Source organism: Coccinella septempunctata, chromosome 5, assembly GCF_907165205.1.
Source record: "Coccinella septempunctata chromosome 5, icCocSept1.1, whole genome shotgun sequence".
In the NCBI taxonomy this organism is placed as follows: Eukaryota; Metazoa; Arthropoda; class Insecta; order Coleoptera; family Coccinellidae; genus Coccinella; species Coccinella septempunctata.
This window is the reverse complement of record NC_058193.1, coordinates 14,790,803-14,814,151: the sequence shown is the minus strand read 5'-3', so window position 1 is coordinate 14,814,151 and position 23,349 is coordinate 14,790,803. Positions and strand designations below refer to the sequence as shown.

The 23,349-nt window shown below is 36.5% G+C and overlaps 2 protein-coding genes across 3 annotated transcripts in view; one reads left to right on the top strand and one right to left on the bottom strand.

Annotated features, from left to right (window-relative positions):
* The window catches only part of LOC123314470 (peroxisomal membrane protein PEX14), a 76,676-nt gene extending 70,971 nt beyond the window's left edge, over positions 1-5,705 (top strand). For both annotated transcript variants that reach the window (XM_044899781.1, XR_006537821.1), the window contains one exon: positions 5,534-5,705. In XM_044899781.1, coding sequence (XP_044755716.1) covers positions 5,534-5,594 — 61 coding nt within the window. In that variant the 3' untranslated portion in view covers positions 5,595-5,705. The remainder of the gene's footprint in view (positions 1-5,533) is intronic.
* Positions 5,701-23,349, bottom strand: part of LOC123314469 (AP-2 complex subunit mu) — a 46,144-nt gene continuing 28,495 nt past the window's right edge. Inside the window, exons 4-6 of the mRNA XM_044899779.1 lie at positions 12,917-13,193; positions 11,711-11,944; positions 5,701-6,685 (exon numbers count right to left, since the gene is read on the bottom strand). Coding sequence (XP_044755714.1) covers positions 6,439-6,685; positions 11,711-11,944; positions 12,917-13,193 — 758 coding nt within the window. The 3' untranslated portion in view covers positions 5,701-6,438. The remainder of the gene's footprint in view (positions 6,686-11,710; positions 11,945-12,916; positions 13,194-23,349) is intronic.

Here is a 23,349-nt window from a genome sequence, read left to right as displayed (position 1 = left end):
CCAGCACAGTTGAATTAATTATTAACCAACTCGATGGTTTGTTGATGTCGCTACTTTTCTGTGCTTCATAACCTAGAGGTTCAGCTGTCAGACATGCTGCTTTTCTTATTTTAATTGTGTGTTTTCTAATATGTAATGATAATTTCTGTTGTTCATGGGTCCTCTAAGATCAATGATCTGTTTGAATACCTTGCTCTTGCAGATTTTTTTGAATGTCAACTGAGTTGCTCGGTGAGTGAGACACCTTGCTGCATGGGTTCATTCTTTTCTTATTACAAAACATCTGATTGTATGTATATTTTAGTGTCCTGATGAAGAGCCCAACAATAGGCTCGAAATATAGACAATCGAACGACAAATAGTTGTCTCTGTTTACAACCAGCCCCTTGCCGAGTACCCATAGAATTTTAACATATAATATACGGCAATACTTCGAATTCATTATATATATATATATATATCTGCCATCAATATCTGGGCGATCCCGAGTGTGACCTACTCTTTTGGGGTCCTCACCTGGTCAACAACTGAACTCCGCGCACTGGATAGAGAGATCAGATCTGTGCTGACTAAGTATGGAGTTCACCATCCTCACTCCTCTACCATCAGACTATACCTTCCACGACATCAGGGGGGAAGAGGACGAACAAGCTTAGAGGAAGCTCATGCAAAAATTGTCAGTGATCTGAGACAACACTTCCTGAAGAACAACTCACCTCTCTTTAAAGCGATCCGTGAAGCTGATGATGGAGTCTCTGCATTAAAGCTTGCAGAAGCGGGGTACCAACTTCCCCAGCGCTCTGTAGAGGAGCGTATTCAGGAGTGGAGTGCTAAGGCCTTGCACGGCAGATACCCAACCCACCTGCAAAGTAGAGACGTTGAAAGATCAGAATCGCTTACATATCTGCGTGCAGGCTACCTTTACCCGGAGACGGAAGGAAGAATTTTGGCGATTCAAGATCAGGTGATGCCAACCCGGATGTATATGAAGCACATCGCCAAGCAGGATGTTCCATCGGATAGGTGTCGGAAGTGCGCCCAGGGCTCGGAGTCTATTCAGCACGTCACCTCCTCGTGCCCTATCCTGGCCCCCAGGGAATACCTCGATAGACATAATGCGATGGGGAAGATTTACCACCAGCAGATTGCCCTGAAAATAGGATTACTTCAGAATGAGGTCGAACAACATCTGTACTTACCTAAAACCCTCCTGGAGAATCAGCGCTATAGGATGTACTGGGACGCTACGCTCGTGACCGACAGAGGAGTGGCGCATAATAGACCGGATGTTGCCCTCTTCGACAGAGAGAAAGGAACGTGTTTGCTGATGGATTTCACAGTACCAGCGGATGAGAACCTGGCAAAAGCGTACTCGGAGAAAGTAAGCAAATACTCCGAACTGGCCTTCCAACTTCGTGAAATGTACAACCTGAAATCTGTGAGTGTGCTACCGCTGATTATCTCGGTGAATGGGTTGATAGAAAGGCACTTACCTGAAAATACTCGGAGACTTTGCCTGGGCCAGCATGTGATATCTAGCTCGCAGAAGCAGATCATCTTGAGCACGGCGAGAATTGTCAGGAAATTTCTCCAAGGTCCTTAGCAGCAATGTACATCTAGGCCTTTGAGCCCGGTGTGCACGACGTTTCTGCCCGCGTAGGTCGCGGTGATGAAAAAAAAAATATATATATATATATATATATATACAGGGTGGCCATTTGAAAACGAAACAGACGAGATTACAGACGAAATAAATTTTTTCGATAGAAATGCTCGGACAGGTCGATTTCTGTTTCGAGGGGGACAACTTGAGATGTAGGTTACGGACGCATAGCCCTTCAACCCTCACCCCCAATTTTTGAATAGGGAAGATGGGGTGAGTGATACCTCATTTGAAAGGTATTTTTATACTGATTTCAGCACAGTAATTGTTTTTTCATTTTATGCATTAGTTCTCGAAATATTCATGCGTTAGTTAATTTTATCACTTAAATTAATTTTTTGCGAATAATTGACATTTCGTGCTTCCGAAACACCAAAATTTCCGTACTTGTATTTGAAATTGCAAAACATCTACCACTGGGCAAATGAAGTCATACCGTACGTGTTAATGCTACTAGGGTCAGATGTTCGACTAGCTGTTTTATTCACTGAAATCATTCTCCAACTGTACGGTATCAGAACGATTTGAAGCATTGATCTAAGAAATAAGACTTTTCAAAGTAAAGTAAATAATTTATCAAAAACTCACGTCAATTAATTAAATATTCAAATTGTTCACCATTAGCTTCCATACAATGAAATAAGTTTTGTTCGAAACGATGGCGCACATTTTGCAGCATTTCTGGAGTGATTTGACGACATTCGTTCACTATACTTCTTCTTAAATCTTCTATGGAATCGGGCTGTGTAGAGTAAATTTTACTCTTCAAGTGGCCCCAAAGAAAGAAATCTAGTGGTGACAGATCTGGCGATCTGGCTGGCCATTCAGTGGGACCCCTTCTTCCAATCCACCGATTTGGAAATCTTTAATCCAGATATTCTCGAACTGGTAAGGCGTAGTGTGGAGGAGCTCCATCCTGCTGAAACACAATCTGATCTTCCACATAATTTCCAGCAATGTTTTCAATAATTTCCGTCAAAATTGGATCAATGTGATTTTCCAATAAGTCCAAATACATATCTCCAGTAAGATTACCAGGTAAAAATAACGGGCCGACAATGTTGTCACCAAATATTCCAGCCCAAACATTGAGTTTTTGTGGTTATTGAGTATAAACTTCGTGGAACAATCTCGGATTAGCATCGGGCCAATAACGACAATTGTGTCGATTTACTGTGCCGTTTAGAAAGAACGAACACTCATCGGAGAAACAAAGAAAATATTTCTGTGGCATCATTAATGATTTGATTTTCTTACCTGGTAATCTGATTAGAGATATGTACGTATTTGGACTTTTTGGAGATTTCTATCGATCAAGTGTTACCGCATGTTATTGGAAATACTGCAAATTATATCGAAGATAATTTAGATTGAGTTTCAGCAAGATTGAGCTCCTTCGCATTACGCTTTGTTTGTTCGACATCTTGATTAAAGATTTCTATGTCAGTGGATTGGAGGAAGGAAGCCACAGTCATGGTTGTTTTGAAGGTCAAAATGTCGATTTTTCACAAAAAAACACTACAAGTGCCATGAAAACACCACTTCATTTTCAAATACTGTGCTGAAATCAGTATAAAAATACCTTTCAAATGAGGTATCACTCACCCCATCTTCCCTATTCAAAAATTGGGGGTGAGGGTTGTAAGAGCAAGGGTTGAAGCGCTATGCGTCCGTAACCTACATCTTAAGTTGTCCCCCTCGAAACAGAAATCGACCTGTCCGAGCATTTCTATCGAAAAAATTTATTTCGTCTGTAATCTCGTCTGTTTCGTTTTCAAATGGCCACCCTATATATATATATATATATATATATATATATATATATATATATATATATATATATATATATATATATATATATATATATATATATATATATATATATATATATATATATATATATATATATATATATATATATATATATATATATATATATATATATATATATATATACTTGAATTCATTTTGACCTAGTTCTTTATGACATGTAAAGGACTTATTCATTGGGTATCTAGGTTGAAGTTGAAATTTTCTTTAATGTTTACAAACGTTTCGGCGCATCCGCCTTCTTCAGTGTAAATATAATTTAAAAAGACATCACAATAATTTGTTACTTTTGTGTGTTCTTGTTATTGAGCTGTGCAGCTACGTCATGATCTTGGAAAATGCTTCCTTCCCCCTGCATTGTCATACTTGAATTCATTTTTACCTAGTTCTTTATGACATGTAAAGGACTTATTCATTGGGTATCTAGGTTGAAGTTGAAATTTTCTTTAATGTTTACAAACGTTTCGGCGCATCCGCCTTCTTCAGTGTAAATATAATTTAAAAAGACATCACAATAATTTGTTACTTTTGTGTGTTCTTGTTATTGAGCTGTGCTGCTCGTCATGATCTTGGAAAATGCTTCCTTCCCCCTGCATTGTCATACTTGAATTCATTTTTACCTAGTTCTTTATGACATGTAAAGGACTTATTCATTGGGTATCTAGGTTGAAGTTGAAATTTTCTTTAATGTTTACAAACGTTTCGGCGCATCCGCCTTCTTCAGTGTAAATATAATTTAAAAAGACATCACAATAATTTGTTACTTTTGTGTGTTCTTGTTATTGAGCTGTGCAGCTACGTCATGATCTTGGAAAATGCTTCCTTCCCCCTGCATTGTCATACTTGAATTCATTTTTACCTAGTTATTTATGACATGTAAAGGACTTATTCATTGGGTATCTAGGTTGAAGTTGAAATTTTCTTTAATGTTTACAAACGTTTCGGCGCATCCGCCTTCTTCAGTGTAAATATAATTTAAAAAGACATCACAATAATTTGTTACTTTTGTGTGTTCTTGTTATTGAGCTGTGCAGCTACGTTATATATATATATATATATATATATATATATACTCGAAATCTTGAAATACTGCTATAAAACACTTTCCTTTTCAAATTACTATAGCGAATCAATGAATATAAAGCAGAAGATATTAAAATGTTTTAATAGATTATAAACGGAAATTTATTTGAAAGACATAAAAAATCATGCGATTCCGTGAACCATTACGTCTGTCGCCTCGTAGCCAAATTTCATAGCTATGAGCTCCTAGTCATACCCTAGCTAAGTATTCTTCAACAAAGTGTACCTTTGTCCGGTGAAAACGAATTTAAGTTGAGGGGAGATTTAGGTATTCCCTTGAGCTCTAGGGAATACTTAGATAGGAGCTTGTGCTACAATAGACCGTTGGTCGCAGTGGCAGGTTTGGGTTTATCCGTCCACCCAGCAATCAGTAATCAGTAGATAGGAGCTTATTTAGGGATCGTTGGTGAAAACGGGCATTATTCTTTCATGATTCTAATTCCTTGAAGAAAATAAGGAAAAATCACTTCCTCACGACTTTCTAATCTTTTATCACCTTGTATACCTAATTTCAATTATTTTTTCACCAATGTAATGCCTCTTTCCTGAAATGTTGATAGTTAATCATTGAAATTGTTTAGTTTTACTTAAATATAAGAAATCTGATTTTAATTTACACTTCTGTTGGAAAAAATTTTCTAATTCGTGAACACATCTTTGTGGGTATTCAATTACCTGTATGTGCTCCATAAGTGAAATAAATAAATAAACTTAACAGCGGTGACAACTCCTGTTGACGAATTCTGTTCAGATTTCAATATTCTATTCAATTCTCGCCTTTCCAGCACAATATCGTACGTAGTTTCTACATGATTCGAATTTTTTATAAAATGTTCGATTATCGTATAATCGAGACAAGAAACTCGCCCCTTGTAAATGAGTCAAAAAATTGACTACGGCTTCGGCCAAAAAATGACCCTTGCTAGAACGCCAGCTCTTATTTTGATATTTTTCCAGATCAATACCAAAGGATTGTGAGAATGTTAGTTTCCAAAGACAAGAAGATCAAGACCATTAGTGATAAAATTAACTAATTGAACTACCTTGTAATATATGTATATTTTCTGACTTTATATTTGGTGTGAAAGAATTATTGGAACCTATTTGAAATAAATTAACTCAAAGCATATGTAGATTTATATTTTATTGAATAGTACATTTCATGCTCATCTACCCTATCGAATCATTGATGTAGACTGTATTATATACAAAACATTAAGAAACAAGAAAAAATAATGTAATGATCCATTACAGATAAAACCATATAATAAAGGATATATTCGCGAATATGTAGCTCAAACATGCCTGAAATTAACGTGTTCGAAGAATATAATAATGATATAACTACTTTTTGGTCTATGTTATATTAACCAATTGAAGTAGAATATTTGAGAATCCCATTTATACTGTCATGGGGGGACTATCAATTACATTCATGTATTTTTTTTTATTTGTACATCTTGAAATGAGTATTTTCATCACATACAATTACAATTATCTTAAAAATTGTGAATAAGCTGATATATGCACAAACAACACTAAATAACTAAATCTTATTTAGTTTTTCGAATTCCCAGTACACCAGATATTCGAAATGCAGGCAGTTCCTAACACAAACAATATTGAGAAGACTATTTATTTTTTTCAATTTGAGGAATGAAACTGATTTCTTGATGAAGTTATATTTTATACTTAATTATTATAGAACGATTAAAATATTGATTTGATAATTTCTACAAATATGTTACTCATGACTAACTATCATTACGTTCATAAGCATTTCTTATGGAAACTTCACCGATGATGTATCCAACTATCTGTTCATTAATATTGTTTACTTGATTTTCATTTAATCCGCTCCTTCAACATCTTGTTTCATATAGACCAGATCTGCCAATGTATCTCACCCATTTTATAACATCGTGATCTGAATAGTTAAGCTTAGGTTCAAATACTTTTAGATAACGTACTTTAAAACCAGAAGGTGCAAATGGTACCTCAAAATTCATTGAAATTGGTGGTCTAGTCCATTTCTTTTTTGTGTCAGTCTCAAGAAGTTCAATTTCGGCCGATAGTTGAGTTTCTTTCATGCCGGCCATTCTCTTGATTCTGAAAACAATGAAATCATAGAATCTACATAAACAATGGAATAAATCTTTGCAAGGCTGAACATAATCATAATTAATAATCGTCAATATACACAGAGTTGGACATAAGTCTGAAATAAAATTTATTTTCAGGCAATAAAATTGAGTGTTTTACTCAACCCCTTAGCTGGAACCCCATCCAATTTCCGTTTTTCAAGTGGAACCATATGGCATCTCCCACCATATTTTTTTTTATTTTGTGATTATCAGAAGAAACACGAAAGTCTTTTGAGAAAAAAAAAATAAATAGTTACTCAACCAATAACTAATCAAGAAGCTGAAACACGTTGAGTTCCCATGGTACTTATTTTTTGGCAATAAAATTGAATATATTTTTCCAGCCTCTTAGTCTAACCATCTGATACACTTTCTATCTGTACATAAGTTTTAGAATGTTTTTTCTATCAGTAACTAAAACAGTTAGATCACTGGAAACGGCGGAAAGGCTTTCAGAACTAAATATAGAATTTCAAAACTTATGCATAATTGTCCATGTACAGGGTGATCCAATATTCATGAAAATGGGAAGTCTAAAATTTTCCCAATACGGATCTGATTTATTCAGTTTCAGAGATATTGGAGAAAGGCGATAGTAAAGCGTGACAAGTCTTCAAAATTCAGTTCAACAGTTATTGAACTGTGAAATTTCACTCATAAGATGAACATCACCCTGCATATCCCAAACGAAGGCACTCTGGCGATTAAAACCTCTTGATACGAGTCCAGCCTGATGACATTAATTCATGGTTTACGTTTGTCGCATTCTTCCCGGACCACCTTCATATTTCCTTCCGCTAGAAATCTCTTGAATAAGTTTTCGTTATTAGAGGCTTCATTGTTATTTGAAGTGATTGTGAAAAAACATGTGTAATCATTGGATTTCCCTTCAGTTTTTTGATAAGCAGCAGCTGGAAAGGATAGTTTTTCAGGGTTTTTCCGGAGTTGGGGAGATAGGATTTTTATTTCTTTTTGTTTTGTGAGGAATTCTTGTATATTTTCCATTTTTATAATTTCCATTTCGGACTACTTACGCGTATTGCCATGTTTCAATTATGCATACGTACCCTATATTATGTTTTATATTTACTTGTAATACATAAAAACGTGCAGCAGCTGCAGCAATCGTACGTAAAAATTGCGCTTGTATAAAAGTGATTTAAATTCTGCGAGTAAACAATACCGTCATGAATTTTTCAAGTTATGGAGGAGATTACTCCGAAATGGGAATTATAAAAATGGAAAATATACAAGAATTCCTCACAAAACAAAAAGAAATAAAAATCCTAACTCCCCGACTCTGGAAAAACCCTAAAAAACTATCCTTTCCAGCTGCTGCTTATCAAAATACTGAAGGGAAATCCAATGATCACACATGTTTTTCCACAATCACTTCAAAATAACAATGAAGCCTCTAAAATAACGAAAACGGATTTAAGGGATTTCTAGCGGAAGGAAATGTGACTCAAAAATCAGGGTGTCCCGCGAAGAACGCGACAAACGGAATAACGGAAACCATGAATTAATGTCATCAGGCTGGACTCCTATCAAGAGGTTTCAATCGCCTGAGTGCCTTCGTTTGGGATATACAGGGTGATGTTCATCTTATGAGTGAAATTTCACAGTTCAATAACTCTTGAACTGATCGACCGAATGATTTAAAATTTTGAAGTTTTGTCACCCTTTACTATCGCCTTTCTCCAATATCTCTGAAACTGAATAAATCAGATCCGTATTGGGAAAATTTTAGACTTTTCCTATTTTCATGAATATTGGGTCACCCTGTACATGGATATTATGATTTTTTTTTTCGTTTTCGTAATCACAAAGAATTGATTCAAAATATAACTTCTAAAGCTCAGCACCGACATTCAGGGTGCTCATTGAACATTCCTTCATTGGAAGTCAAGATTTATTGAAATCTTGAACTGGAAGTAAAATTATTTCAAATTTCACAGTTTTGTCACCAGCTATATATGAACGAAAAGAAGAGACGCCCGGAACTAAAACAATAACATAACCTAGAGAACCGCACATCAATTATTGCATCTATTAAATATAACATTGTATAAGAGCTCAAGTTGTCCAGATCTGATCTGAAATTGACACAGTTGTCTGATTTTATAATGTAAAACATCTCAGTAAAGAGTCTCCTTTTGTAATTTTCCTCCGCTGAGAATTTCTATGTTGTCAAATTTAAAATCGAATGAGTGTCCCATTTCGAGATTATGTACAACTAAAGATGTTCTCTGATTAAAAATCGTTTTACATGAACACTTATGGTTAGAAATTCTATTGATGAGATGTTGCTTAGTTGTGCCGATATAACATTTCTCACAGTGACACCTGATGAAAATGATGTATTTTTTATTAAATATCTTTGAAACGTAACATTTTGAAATAACCGTTTCACACAAAAAACTATTTTTTGTACTTAAAAATGAAAAATAAAAATGGGTATTTAAAATTTAAAGCGTTTCGTTTCTATTGCACAAGTTGGCAACATCGACTGAAATATGCGTTGATAATAAAGGACAACAAATACATTATCTTGATGAGATAGACAAAGATGGCTGTCTATGAAGTCTGCGACGAACGAGGAAGGTCGTACAATTTTATGGGATTTTTACGGCCGGTTGCTGTTGAGGCTCGCCAGTGAGTACGCGCCTTATGATCATCATCAACATTGCTGTATCCCGTTACCGGGAATAAATCTACAAAAAGACACACACAAAAAAACCGGTGCGAACAAACTTATAATTTCTTAGGGCTAATTGCGACTATGTGTCCTCCTGTGACTGAAGAGACCTTCCACACTCCGGGCATGGATAGTCACCAATCAGATCTGGCCGCCGCTATATCCTTCTAGAGTCTCCATTATCCTTATATATTATCCTCTCTAGCTTTAGAGAGGTTACAGTGGGGAGGTCTTTGGTACACAGTTATAATGGAGACTCGAAAAGGATACAGCGGCGGCCAGATCTGGTTGGTGACTATCCATGCCCTGAGTGTGGAAGGATCTGCAGGTCACGGTTGGGTCTCTTTAGTCACAGGAGGGCGCACAGTCGCAACTAGCCCTAAGAAATTGCAAGTCTGTTCGCACCGGTTTTTGATAGTTTTTCCCAGTTATGATTGGAATTAACTGATTTTAGGGATTGATGTAGTATATCCTTAAACCGCTTATTCTATTCTCCTGGTTTCCGGGCTCCCTCTATGAATTCCCTATTTTGGGGAGTCTTGCATCCTCAGAATGTGGCCGCTCCATCTGAGTCGGGCCCTCGTTACTTGAGTCTCAATTGTTATACAACTCGCGCGTTGCATTCGAAACTTTGTGGAACCATCTGATGTGCATTATTTGTCATAGATGACGTTGTTGCGTTTGTTCAAGCTGTTTAATATGTCGCCTATAGAGCGTCCAGCTCTCACTTCTGTAAAGAAGCGTTGGGAGGACCACTGCTTTGTGAACAGCTGTCTTGGTCTTCAGATTGAGGTCGTGATTTTGAAACACTTTGTCCTTTAGCTTCCAGAATGCCCGTGATGCCGAATTGATACGGTTGTGTATTTCCGTGTCTAGGTTAGTCCTAGTATTAATGAAGCTTCCTAAGTATTTGAACTGCTCGACCTGTTCCAGAGTTTCATTCTCCAGGCTGACATCTGTTTTGGTTTTATCGATATAATGCTGTGAATCAACAGCTGTTGTTTTATAAATAAGCTATTGTTCTTTTTATTTTCTAGTAGGCGCTGTTGCCAAATCGTTAACTAGAAACGAAGCTATTTGAATTTTAAAACCTCATATTTGAAGAATGATTTTGAGTAGTTTCCGCGGTGCATTTGAAAATTTCATGAATGAAACTCATAATTATTCATTTTAAACTTGCATATGCTGTGATAACCCAAATTAGGGAGAATTCCCTATTGCGTCTATGCTCCCTTCTGTAACTGAAGAGACCCAACCGTGACCTACAGATCCTTCCACACTCCGGGCATGGATAGTCACCAACCAGATCTTGCCGCCGCTGTTTACTTCTCGAGTATCCATTATAACTGTGCACCATAGACCTCCACCTGTCTAAAGATAGTTGTTCCCATGGAAGACGTAGTCAACTACTATGATAAAATGGATCAATTCGACGAACTGTAGTTTGTCAATTGACATTTGTTTACACACGGAGACGTTGATGAATGCCAATTGACAAACTACAATTCTGAAGATTTTTAAGAATTCGTCTGATATAGACTCCGAAACTTCACGAAGTTGAACCATAAATTTCCATTTTTCGTTCATTGTCAAACAACAATTTTTTCCATCTGATTTGCAGATTCTTGCAGATTGAATTCCAATCGAGATCTGAATCTTATACACGTTGGAACTTATAGGAAATGGTTTCCATACATAATTGAATTTGATTTTGAAGTTTTAGGAAACTTGCCAATTGTTAGAGGTTTTAATGTGAACAAGGTGAAAAGCAAACAAATATCTAATTTCCTCCAAAGCAGCTCCTTCATACAGGTAGCAACTGATCCCACATTCCAGATACCAAGCCAGACATAATGCACACCTGCAACCTGAAAAATAATGTGACCTAAGTTGAACTCATCCCAGATTTAGGGTATAAACCACTTAGCAATCTACAAATCCAATTCTGGAATATGGCCATCCAATTATTCAATTGCAGAAAGCCAGCTACTCAAAATATAGAAATAGCAAAAAGAATTGCACTAAAAACCATATCGAGAATAAGACATCCCCACAATAGATTGCATAATCCAACCAACGAACAACTATAGCAAAAACTAAGATACAACTTATTTCAGACTGACTTCAGAACCTTGAAGATTCTATAACAGATTGAAAGAGATGCCAGACATCGTCAAACAATTCAATCCGCAGAAAGAATATAGCCGCAGCGTTTTCTGATGAAATATTACCTAGTGGAAACACCCTGTATTTTTCACATAGTAGTTTGATATATGAATTGAGGTCACTTACTTCCAAACAATAGCATTCTCTGAAGCTTTATATTTGGCCTTGCCTTTAAGACAAATTAATTGAACTCCAGATGTATTCAATGGGGTAGGGATTTTCACTTCAATTTTCTGACCAAGAAGTGATGGTTTGAAGTTACTTTTCAAAACACATTTCACCTCCATCTTCGTGCGACCAACTTCACGTACAAGAGGAATAACCCTAAAGGGTAAAGATATATCCTTTGTTGTCCTATATCTGAAAAAATAACAATATTACTATAGTTTAGAAAAAAAAGATGAGTTTTCTGTTCACGTATTTCTACGTGATGTCAGTAGATTCATTTGTAGAGCCCAACATAAATTTTTAAAAAAATGTATAAATTGAGGAATAATTAGTATGATACAGTGATAACTTAGTTGAAGTGTTACACAGGGTTTTTATAAATTTTTGTTACATCGCAGTTGGCTTTGAATTACGCTGGGCTGCTGATTACTAACGGCCATTTTCAACTAACCTACCTATCGTCGGTATATACTTATTTCGTAAGCACAGGGTGGGAGAGATAAGAGGAGAAAATCAGCTGATTTAGAGGGTTGATAAATTGCCATCTTTGAGCGAACCGCTGCATATGGAAAAATGTGACTTTTGACGTTCACCAAACCCAAATGTAAAAAAAATCCTCGACAGAGAATTGAACTTAATTGAGTTCACGATGCTAGAGCTAAAATAATGACAGGAAGTCGGGTTAAGACGGATCATGATCTGGTTTTTGGCCTCGTATTTACAAAATGTACTTCATTTTAAGGCAAATAATAATCTTCGAAAATATAGAAAATTAAGTGTACTTATCGGTGATTATTTTTTGGAACATAACTTCAATCCTGAATATCTAGGAGTTAAGCTAGATTCTTCGCTGAATTTCAAAGACCATTTGGAAAATTTGCGATGAATAGATAATAATTTATTGAAAACGGCCGTAAGGCGTTTAGAAAAAAATATTATAGAATTTGAAAATTTACGCGTATTGCCATGTTACAATCATTTATGAAGACCCTGTATTATGTTTTATATTCACATCATCAAGTCAAGTGTAAGAATATATTGCATTGACGCAAAGAGTTATTTATATTTGCCTGTTATAGCCCCTATGAGATAAAATTTGGGTTTTACAGAGTTGAAAAAAAATCAGAGGCTTTAACACACAATCATCCGAGAAAACATTATTACCTCATCAATTCGAATTCACCATCTGGAGGAATGAAGCTGATAGAGTGCTCTGTTTCAAACTTACTCAGTTTGACACATTGATGAAATTGGCAGTCATCAATTACCACAACAGGTTTGCCGGAGCGATTTGCTTCCGTATCACTAGAACCTCCTAAAGTTCCTTTTCCTTTGGCATCCATAACAATTTTATCGTTTATGCCAAATTTACACTCAGGCATGCCTGAGAGGTAAGACTTCATCACCACTTTTCCAGCAACATGGGCTGACAAAACCTGACCTGGAAATATATACATATTATATATTTTATTTATTCGTGTCAGAAGCATCATATATAATAAGTATTGTAACATAATAAGCATAGTCATAACGTAATACATATTAACGTAAGGTCACTTGATGTTTATTTAACTGCCGACTTTTCGATTCAGTTTTAAACTTCTTCGGGGTTGTAACGCACCGCAACAGGCATTTACAGAACCTTTTTTAAATATTATGGGTTGTAACGCATCGAATTTTTGAGATTACTATATAAAAAACAACTTCTGGAACATATGACAACTTTACATTACGAACGGTGATCGATTTTGTTCGTTATTTCACACATACATTCATAAGAAGTCGATTGGTCCCAGTTTCAAATCTGGCTTGTTGTTCAGGAGATTATTAACTTTTGAAACCTGATTTTCCCAATATAAAAACAGCGTCAAGTCTTGGACCCCCATAGTTTTTTGGAAACTGTATTTCTGTATGAAAATTGAAATTTGAGATTTCTTTCATTTCATTTGAAAAAACTTCAAGGTTTCGCGTAAATAACTACAAAGGTGAAACACGATTTGTAGTATAGTGAATTCAGTTTTTGGATGGAAATTCACAAGTTTTACTTCCCATAAAGCACACTGTATCTTGCTAATGATTCGAAAACGGGGATTATATTATTATAGTTGGGGAGCCGACGATGCTAAGTCGGGATTTACTCGAGTGTCGTGGAGACCTAGCTAGTGGATTTTGAAGATTAGATGGTAGAAAATGTGACTGCAGATTTTTGCTCCGCCACAAAAGGAAATTTCTTCACCGATACTCACATAATAAGACATGACAACCGAAATATTTTTGAAGAAAACCGTTGTATTATCATAAGGTGGCTTTAACGATTGATATTATGTCATTGTTTTCCACCGACCAGTCCCATGTTTGTAGCGAAAACCGTATAGATCTTTTGTTTTCAGAATTCAAATATTTTATAATTCTTTCCATTCAACCGTACTTTTTCTGACTAGAAAAAGGTCTTTCAACTTGTTCCGTTTTTCCTTCTCTTCAATTGTTTCCGTCCCTTTCCGAGTCAGTTGATTAACCGAACAATTTGAGTATATCCAATGGAGAGATGAGTTACCCATAGTGGGGCGAGTTTTCCGCGGAGAGGGGTACTTCTTCGAGGCCCAGCACTGTAGGTCAAGGGCATTGACAAGGGTCAAGAGTTAATTGAGATCGAGGGAGTGAGTGAGCATCTTCCGGAATTTTGAAAGAGCAAGGCAAGTAACTACTATTCTATCTAGACTTTATACTTGGCTGAAAATCTGAACTAACCATTTAAACTTAATCTAGTCTTTCCCTGCTGTGTAGATTGCTGTTTTTCCGTTACCGTAGTGTGGTATTTGGGTTCCAAGAGGAAGTTGGGCCCCCCGTACTGATACTTGACTATTTTATTATTTCATTCCGACTTCCAACCGTTTGAATTATAGGTTAGGTCAGCCGACCATAGAGTTGAGATTCCGTTGCCTTTAACTACCGTTACCGCCGGACTCTGTGGTCGCTATTTGACAGCCAGCCACCGAGAGAAAGACCAAGAAAACCGACAAAGATAGACGGCGCACTACAGCTGGACTGGTGTACTACCTTACCGATTTCCGCCGAGAGGTGGTGTTGCTGGCCAGGCTTTTAAATTTTGACTTGACTCAATTACGTTTATTCTCCGAAACCATTTATATTTTTCTGAATGTTTTTATCGACCGTTTTTCTTGGAGTGACTATTGAATTAACTTCTAATTATTTTACCAATCGTCCTACGCCGACAAGTGACCGTATTTAATTAACTTTTAATCAATTTCTCAACGGCCCTATGCAGAAAATGTTTACCCGTTGACTTTCATATTTTATTTTACCTGTATATATATATTTTTTTTAATATAGTTTAAAGCAGTAGAAATTAAAAGCTGAACATTTTTTATTTTGTTGCCAATTATTTTGCCAGTGAGAGTCTGTTCATTAAATCAGTTACATCTAGGTGTTTAGTTAGAAGAGGTAAGTACTCTTTTTAACGCCTAAAGCCCGTTGAAAAACAGACACTTAGAAGACGCTACCACCCTAGTCTTCATCGATACCCTTTCTCCACTGATACTCAAGTCTACCCGGGCTCTCTAATTTGGAGATTCTGTGAAAGACGTGTGGTTTCACTGATTGTCCCACTGGCGCCCGAGCAAAGGCAAGGAGCGGCCAAAGTGCGAAAAAGTCTATCACAAAAGAAACCACCACTTTCAGAAAGCGTCTGCAGGTTTTCAAAAATGTAAAACAAAATGTCAGGTGTACATACTCGAGCGTGTCAAATTAAGATACTGTATATGCCCTACGTGTCTCGGATAATAAATTGATGTTAATCTGACAGTTGCGTGGTGGGGCTTGCCGTACGAAAGAGTTGAAAAGTTAATTGGATCCAAAGGAGCTACTTTTCAAGAGACTGACAATTCGGAAATGATGCAAGTTAGCAGCGGCCCTTTGAAAATGCAAAAAAAATCGTTACTACTCGTACATACTCGAGCGTGTCAGATTTTCATGAAGATGGTTAATCTTGGTGTTGTAGACGTGCTGACCCATTAATTTGACACTAATCATCTGACAGTTTGAAGATGATAATAAGGCATTTTTTTCAAATATCCCCCTTCCTGTATCTCTAATCGTTTTAGTAGTCATTATGAAAGTTGTAGATAATAAAATTCTATACAACTTTTGTCTGAAGAAAATTTTCCTGCCCTCAACCGTTTTCGAGCTAGAGGGTGATAAGGGCGAGGAGCTTAGCCACACATGCGAAATGCCAAGGTCAATGTGGAAACCCAGTCTAATGTACAGTGCATTCCATTCAAGGGGAGACAGTCAGGTTTCTCGCTTGTTATTTAAGATAGAGCCTGCGGTGTTCACGCTCCTGTCCCACTTTTTTGTGAAACCTAATCAGATTTTGCATAACTGTTTCCGTTCATGAGATACAGGGCGATTTTGGAAATTGATACTCTTTGGACCCCTCCTTTATCTCCGAAGTTATAAGGAATAAAGGTAGAATCATATTATACGGCGGAAGGATCATTAGTCGTTGACGGACGTTGCGTTTATTATTATCAATCACGATCGTCTCAGTCTCCTTCCACCTTTGTGTCGTGAATCTTCGGTTGCATTCGAATCGACCAGCACGTGACACATGAAGCCTTTCATTTTGATCAAAACAGTACAAAGACCCTAAAACTTATTGTTAAATTATTAGTATTAATCTTTTCGTATTCTTCTTACGTGCCCTATCCCATAGGACGTGAACCCCTCTAACTTTTGCTAATAACAAAATTGCCGCAATTTTGTCTGAAAGAATTATGTACTATTGCATTATTGTCAGACGAAGACGAAAAGGAACAAAAAGTCGTTAAAAATATTGGGTGTCTAAGGAATATTTAAAAAGGCAGAAGTTGAAGGTACATTTGGACATTGGACATTATAAGACAAATTGGTCCACATATCATGGCTATTTCAGAATGAACAGGAAATCATTTCGATTATATACTGTAAACAATTCAATTAATATGAACTGACCTTAATGCTGAGCTAAAAACTACGTCTGATGCAGAATTCTGCGTAGATTCCAGTGGGATACTCATTTTTTTTTTTCGGGGCCTGATTTCGAAGATACGACACAAACCTATATTTTTTCAATGGAACAACCTGTATTTTACTTCGTTGGATTCGTTATTTTTTTCCCTTCGAAATGAGGTATAATATTATATAGGCATGATGTTCAGAAATGCTAAAGAACACTTAAACAGCACATAATGATGATTTTTTGTTAGTGTGCCATGAATTTCCCAAGTTTCGAGAAGAGAATTATTACTTTTGATTATTAAAAATAATCAATACAATAGTTATTTGTGCAACCAGTTGGGAAAAGCATTATTTTTCGTAATAAGCGTATTTCTGCTCGTCTCATCTAGCTTTCCCAACATGTTTCACACAATATTTTTTTTCTTATTTCGAATAGCATGTTACTATGAATTCAAATTAAAAGTACCAAAAACGTCTTCAAAAGCTCCTCTCGGAGATTCCTTTAAAATCGTCTAGTGACGGAAATTATTGAATTTCATACTCCGTAACTATGAAAGCAAGTATCGTTTCATCATCAGTTGCGAAATATTTCACTTTGCGTTACTGGTTGCGAAAAGTAGAACGGTTCAAAACGTCGATGAGTTTTAAAAAGTGTCACTTTATATGTCAAAGCGAGAAAAATATCCTTGTTGTTATTATGGCTACTATGCATTTGGGAGCATTGTTTTATCAAGACGGCATTGGAAAGAAAAAGCAAATCTGATCTAGCTGTCATCGTTATGAATTATTATTGTCTTTCAGACACAACAGTTCCGAAGAACTTTGGTCATCAACGGAGCAGCTTTTCACGATTTACAAAACCGACTTTTTTTTAATATTAAATGCATTCAGCAAAGATATGCAATGGTGAAAATTTGTATCAATGATAAATATTTTATTGGGTATTTCTTCTGTATCTAATTTATATTATGATTTTTTCTATTATTTATTTGTTGCTATTAGGTAGGTACCCACGTTTTGTTTTTCGTGTTATTGATGGGTGTAGTATTTTGTTCGCTTACTATCCTATAAGTAAATATCACAAATGAAAATTATCCAATTAATTTATCTTTTATATGGGAAATCCATGGCCCACTAACAAAAATCATCATTATGTGATGTTTTAGTGTTTTTTAACATTTCTGAATAACCTACCTAAATAATATTATACATCATTTTAAAAGTAGAAAAATAACCAAGTCAACTAAAATATAGGGTGTTCAATTGAAAAAAATATAGGTTTGTGTCGTATCTTCAAAACCTACCCCGAAAAAAAAAATGAGTACGCTCCTGGATTCTACGCAGAATTCTGTATCGAACGTAGTATTTAGCTCAGCATTACTTCTAATTACTTCGGAGGTAAAGGAGGGGTCCGAGAAGCATCAATTTCCAGATTCGCCCTGTATCTCATAAACGGAAATAGTTATACATTCAACGCCATATATCTCAAACACTTTCAAACTTAAAAAAAAATTGCTTCGGATAAGATTTGTCGAAAATATTATGCTCTAAAACTATAGTGTATGCGAAAACCATTCGCAGCCCAGGAGGGGAGATAATTTAAAAAAAACTGATTTTTGTGACGTTTATGGCCAATTTTTATTGTTTTGATAAGATTTGTAGGAAATATTATGCTCTACAACTATAATAAATGCGAAAACCATTCGAAGCCCAGGAGAGAGATAATTAAATAAAAACTGATTTTTGTGACGTTTATGGCCAATTTTTATTGTTTCGACTTGCTGAAACCGTCAGATTTTATTTTTTCCGTTATTCTTGAATCATTAGCGCTTCAAATTAATAAAAACAGCCACCTCGCTCCAAAATGTACACGTGACGTTTTTTTTGCAAGTTTGGCGCCCTCCCACACATTTTCGTCACGCTTAAAATGTCAGATTAGGAGAATAAATACTTTTCTGACATGCTGTCTTAGACAATTCTCCCTATATACAGGTCTAATTTTTGGTAGAGGTACTCTACAGGGTCCAAGGTATCTCCCTTTATGGCACGCTCGAGTAAATTCCGAATTTCCCTCTTGGGCTCCCCAACTATTACGCAAAAATGTATCTCCCTATCTCATTTGCACGACTATATATTATTTTTATCCAGTTTACGATTCAACACCCTCAAATGAACAAGTAAGTATGTTGTCTACTGTGAATTATATTCTCTTTTTTTTTTGCTCGAGCTTTCAGGATCATTTTTATTCCTTCATCAGGAGCAGCTACAAAAATAAATTCATCACATAAAAATACCAAGTTGAAGGCATCCACCACTTGAGGTTGTGTTTTTGATATTGATGTTTTAAACTTAGTATAATCTGCGAAGGTGCAAAACAGGGAGATATTGACAATTTAAGTTTTTGGTGCTGACTTCAAGCTCAGCACATTTTCAAATGACCATGAGATTAGTAAAATTTAGTGCTTAATTAGTGCCTATTAGTGCTTTTGGAATCAACGGAAAAAAATTAAAGATTTCTATAATATCAGTTTATTTCCTTTGGTGCTGACTTCACGCTTGGCACCATCATAATGGAATTTCGTTTTATTGTTAATATTTGAGATTATGACGATTTCATGAAGATGAATAGCTTCTTCAAGAATATCACAGTCGATAAATTAGTTCGTTAGCTCGGTAAGCCAGAAATCTTTTCATTCGTCAAACTGAAAAAAAATTTTTTCATTGAAGAACAAATGATTTCTTCCAATGAATCTCCATACAAAATATTCTCGAAAAGTCCCGTCAGTGACTTCAATTCGAAACCTGCTGAAATTGAAAAAAGTTCGTAAAGTGCAGCCATCTTTTCAACGATAGTAGAAACTATTGTAATATTCGCAACTAATACTGATCGTTCAAGTGTACTGACAACATCAGAAAGTCCTATTAAGTGAAGAAAACGTTACATTGTTGTCCTGACAACAATGTAACCCCACACCTGTGTGGGGTTCAACATCGCTAGAATTAAATAAATATTTTCGGTTATTTGGAGTTCCTGCCAGTGACCACAAGACTACAGAACGCAATGTAACTCAAGCGGTAATGGACTTTTTGAGTAAGATGAACGAAAGAATGGAAGAAAACTCTGGAAAGTTAAAAGAGAAAATTGAACGATAACGAAAAATCCACGGCATTATAATAGCTCTACGAGAGGCACTCAATGTTCTTCAAGCGATTCCGGAGTGTCAACAAGCCTGTTAAGAAGTTCTAACATTGAAACTTCAGATGAGATATGTCGATGCTCATCTACAACAAGTTTAACATGCATAAATAAAGAACCGAGTGCAGAAAACGGGGAAAAATCTCCAGGAGTTTGAAGCCGATGTGGCAAGATTAGTCAGGCTGGCTTATCCATCTTCTCCAGATAGTTTCCTTGAACAGCTATAAATCCAAACATTTGTGGATGGAATCAAGGATAGTGAAATCCAACAAGTTCTGAAACTAGCACTTCCTAGAACCATAGATGATGCCTTAGCCCAGGCTTGAGAAATTGAAGCAGCGATTTAAACGTCGCATAGAGGACACCTTCATGTAAGACAAGTCCAACAAACACAGCGATTTACGATCTATTGTATAGAGAAAATTGTCTGAGGAGAAAGTCGAAGAATATAACAAGCTGGAAAAAAGGATGTTATGTGCTGGCACTGCAACAAAAGTGGGCATGTTAAGCGAAACTGCCCAGAATTGAAGAAAGATCCTCAGCAGGGAAACTAAGAGGGGTCGGTGATAAGGGGCATCAATCGATTCAAGTCAAAAATGCCCCCGAAGTGATAGTCCGAGGAATAATGTCTAACGATTTATCAATCGTAGTTATCCCCGAAAAGATAAATGATAGAAATGTGAAAAACCATTGTGCGTCCAGACTTTGCTGAAGGATTTAAGATTCGCCTAGGTAGGATCAAACTTCGAACTGCGTCTGGACAAGAAATACCAACTCATAGATCGATTGTCCCCACTTTTGAATTGGGAAACTCAACAGTTAGCCAGGAATTTCTGGTAGGTGGAATCACGGAAAAGGTCATTCTGGGATTGGACCTTGTTAAGACACTTGGATGCCAATTGGATATGAAGAATGATGTACTTCGGCTAGGAAATGAAGAGATTCCACTCAATAATGTGGAGGACAAGATATCGGATTCGATTGACAGAGGACATCTCGTTGCCAGGGCGAACTGAAGTCATAGTGACTGGTAGATGTGACGATGTAACGAGGAATGGTTGTGTAAGAGTAATTGAGCCCCGTGACGCTACAACCTTAGCCAAAGGACTATTACTTGGGGATTGCTTGGTAAGGGTAAGAGAGAGTATTCCCATCCGATTGCTTTATGTCAACATGTTTCCAGTCACCATGAAGAAGAATACCTTGATTGGACATGATGTACCAGTGTACCTTATTTCGGGTGGGCTAAGTTCTACAAAAGTTTCGAATTCATATAGGAATTCTGAAGAACTGGTGTCCCTCCTCACTTCAAAGTGTCAAGAGCTCGACCGGTACCAACAGTGAGGAAAAAGAACAGGAAAGATCGATGTTGTGCAGCATAAAATCTATACTGGTGATGCACAACCTATCCGACAGCACCCTAAAGGTCTTCCTCTAGCAAAAAAGGAATAAGATGAAAGGATTATGGAAGAGATGGTGAGAGGAGGTGTAATCGAACCGTCCGATAGTCCCTGGAATTCGCCTGTAGTATAAGTGAAGAAGAAGGATGGGTCCACTAGATTCCGCGTAGATTATAGGCATTTCAATCAGGCCACGAAAAGGGATAACTATCCCTTACCGGGAATCGATGATGGACACACCCTCGGGATCACGTTGGTTTTCCACCTTGGATTTGAATATTATTTCTATCTTAGGAAAAGGATATTCGTACCGTACAAGAGTAGTGTAGTGGATGATACAAATACAATATTCGTAATTCCTATTCAATTTATTAGGGGTGATTTCAGAGATTCTCGAATATGCGTAAGATCGGCCTCGGAGTGGGGATATTAGAGTCACATCGGCATCGCAGCATTATTATTATGAATTGAATTAGGTCAGTATCGTAGAGTAACAGAAAGGAATGCATGTGTTTTTCAGTTTTCTTCATTTCATTTCATAAATTTTGATAATCTGAGTGGATTCTGAATTTCTTGAATTGTTGAATAAACAGGGCTGAAGGACCTCAGGTCGATGGCCATTAAAATAAACTTTTTCTCTCTCTCTCTGAATAAATGGGGTAGAAAGTAAATCGAAACAAACTTTCCATCCTGTCACAAGATGATGTGACAGTAGAAGGAGGAAAGATGAAATAAAGAAGGGAAAAATATGTACCTGCATTATCAATCAAAATTGTAGTTGTGATTCGTATGGATGTTGATGTTTTGTGTCGTGATAAAATTTTCATCTGTATTCACAGAAAGACCGTGAAGAAGAAAAAAACTTTTATGATTCGATGGCTTGCAGCAGTGGATCTAGGGGGCGGGGGCACAGGGGGCACGTGCCCCCCCAAGACTAAAAATTCTTTCCTCGCTTGCATTGAATTTTCATATGATTTTCAAACCTATTCCCGAAAATTTACCTCAGTGGATTCCAATAGTCCACCAAAACTCGAATCTGGGAGATCTGAACCCGTTTCTGAATGCGACTACATATTTTGTTTTATATTTTCGTGTTATTTCTTCTCTTTTGGACTGATAACCGTTTTTTTTTCACTTCATCTTGAGAACAGAAGAAGCCTAAGGATGTTCGTGTATTACCATGAGAAAGTATTTTTTAGATAAGAATAGAAAATTTTAGGTTGGTGAGAGATGGGAATAGGGAGGGGGTTATTGTGCCCCCCCCCCAAATCGAATCCTGGATCCGCCCCTGATGGTTTGTGGAATGGTGGGGAGAAAATTCAATTGTCAATAATTTGCCAACGTATCATATATTTCGGATCTTCCTCAGGGCCTATTATCTGAATTCACATTCCCATAATATTGAATGTGATTATGATATTCTTCAGACTGGTTGGTCTAGTCTACAGGGTAACATCTCAATAAGATATTGGTCTATTATTGCCGGCAATATAAGTATTCAGTTTCGTGTGAGGTAACTGTTCTGCTGACAACGATCCTGTAGAAAAATCAAAATATAAAAAAATTCCATTACAAACCATCAAATCATAATACTATAATCAGGACACTAAACTATTTTTCAAAAAGCTTGGCAGAAATAAAGAAGTACATTCTCTCTCCGAGAACCAGCTTATATCGCATTTAAAATCAAACTATATACACAGGGTGGGACATAAGGATGGAATAAAATTAATATTTCTTCGACCAAAAACTAAAAATGGGAACGCTGAAACCCGTCAATTGATTTTCAATTACCTTCATTTTCTGTCCATTAATAGTTTCTCAACCGATAACTTAAAATTAAGATAACATGTGAATTGAGTTCTGAGTACTTATTTTTGGGAAATATAATTGCATATTTTTCTTTAACCCCTTAGCTGCGACCCCATCCAACTAACCATCAGAAACTCAAAAGCCGAAACGAAAAATATATCGATATTTAATTT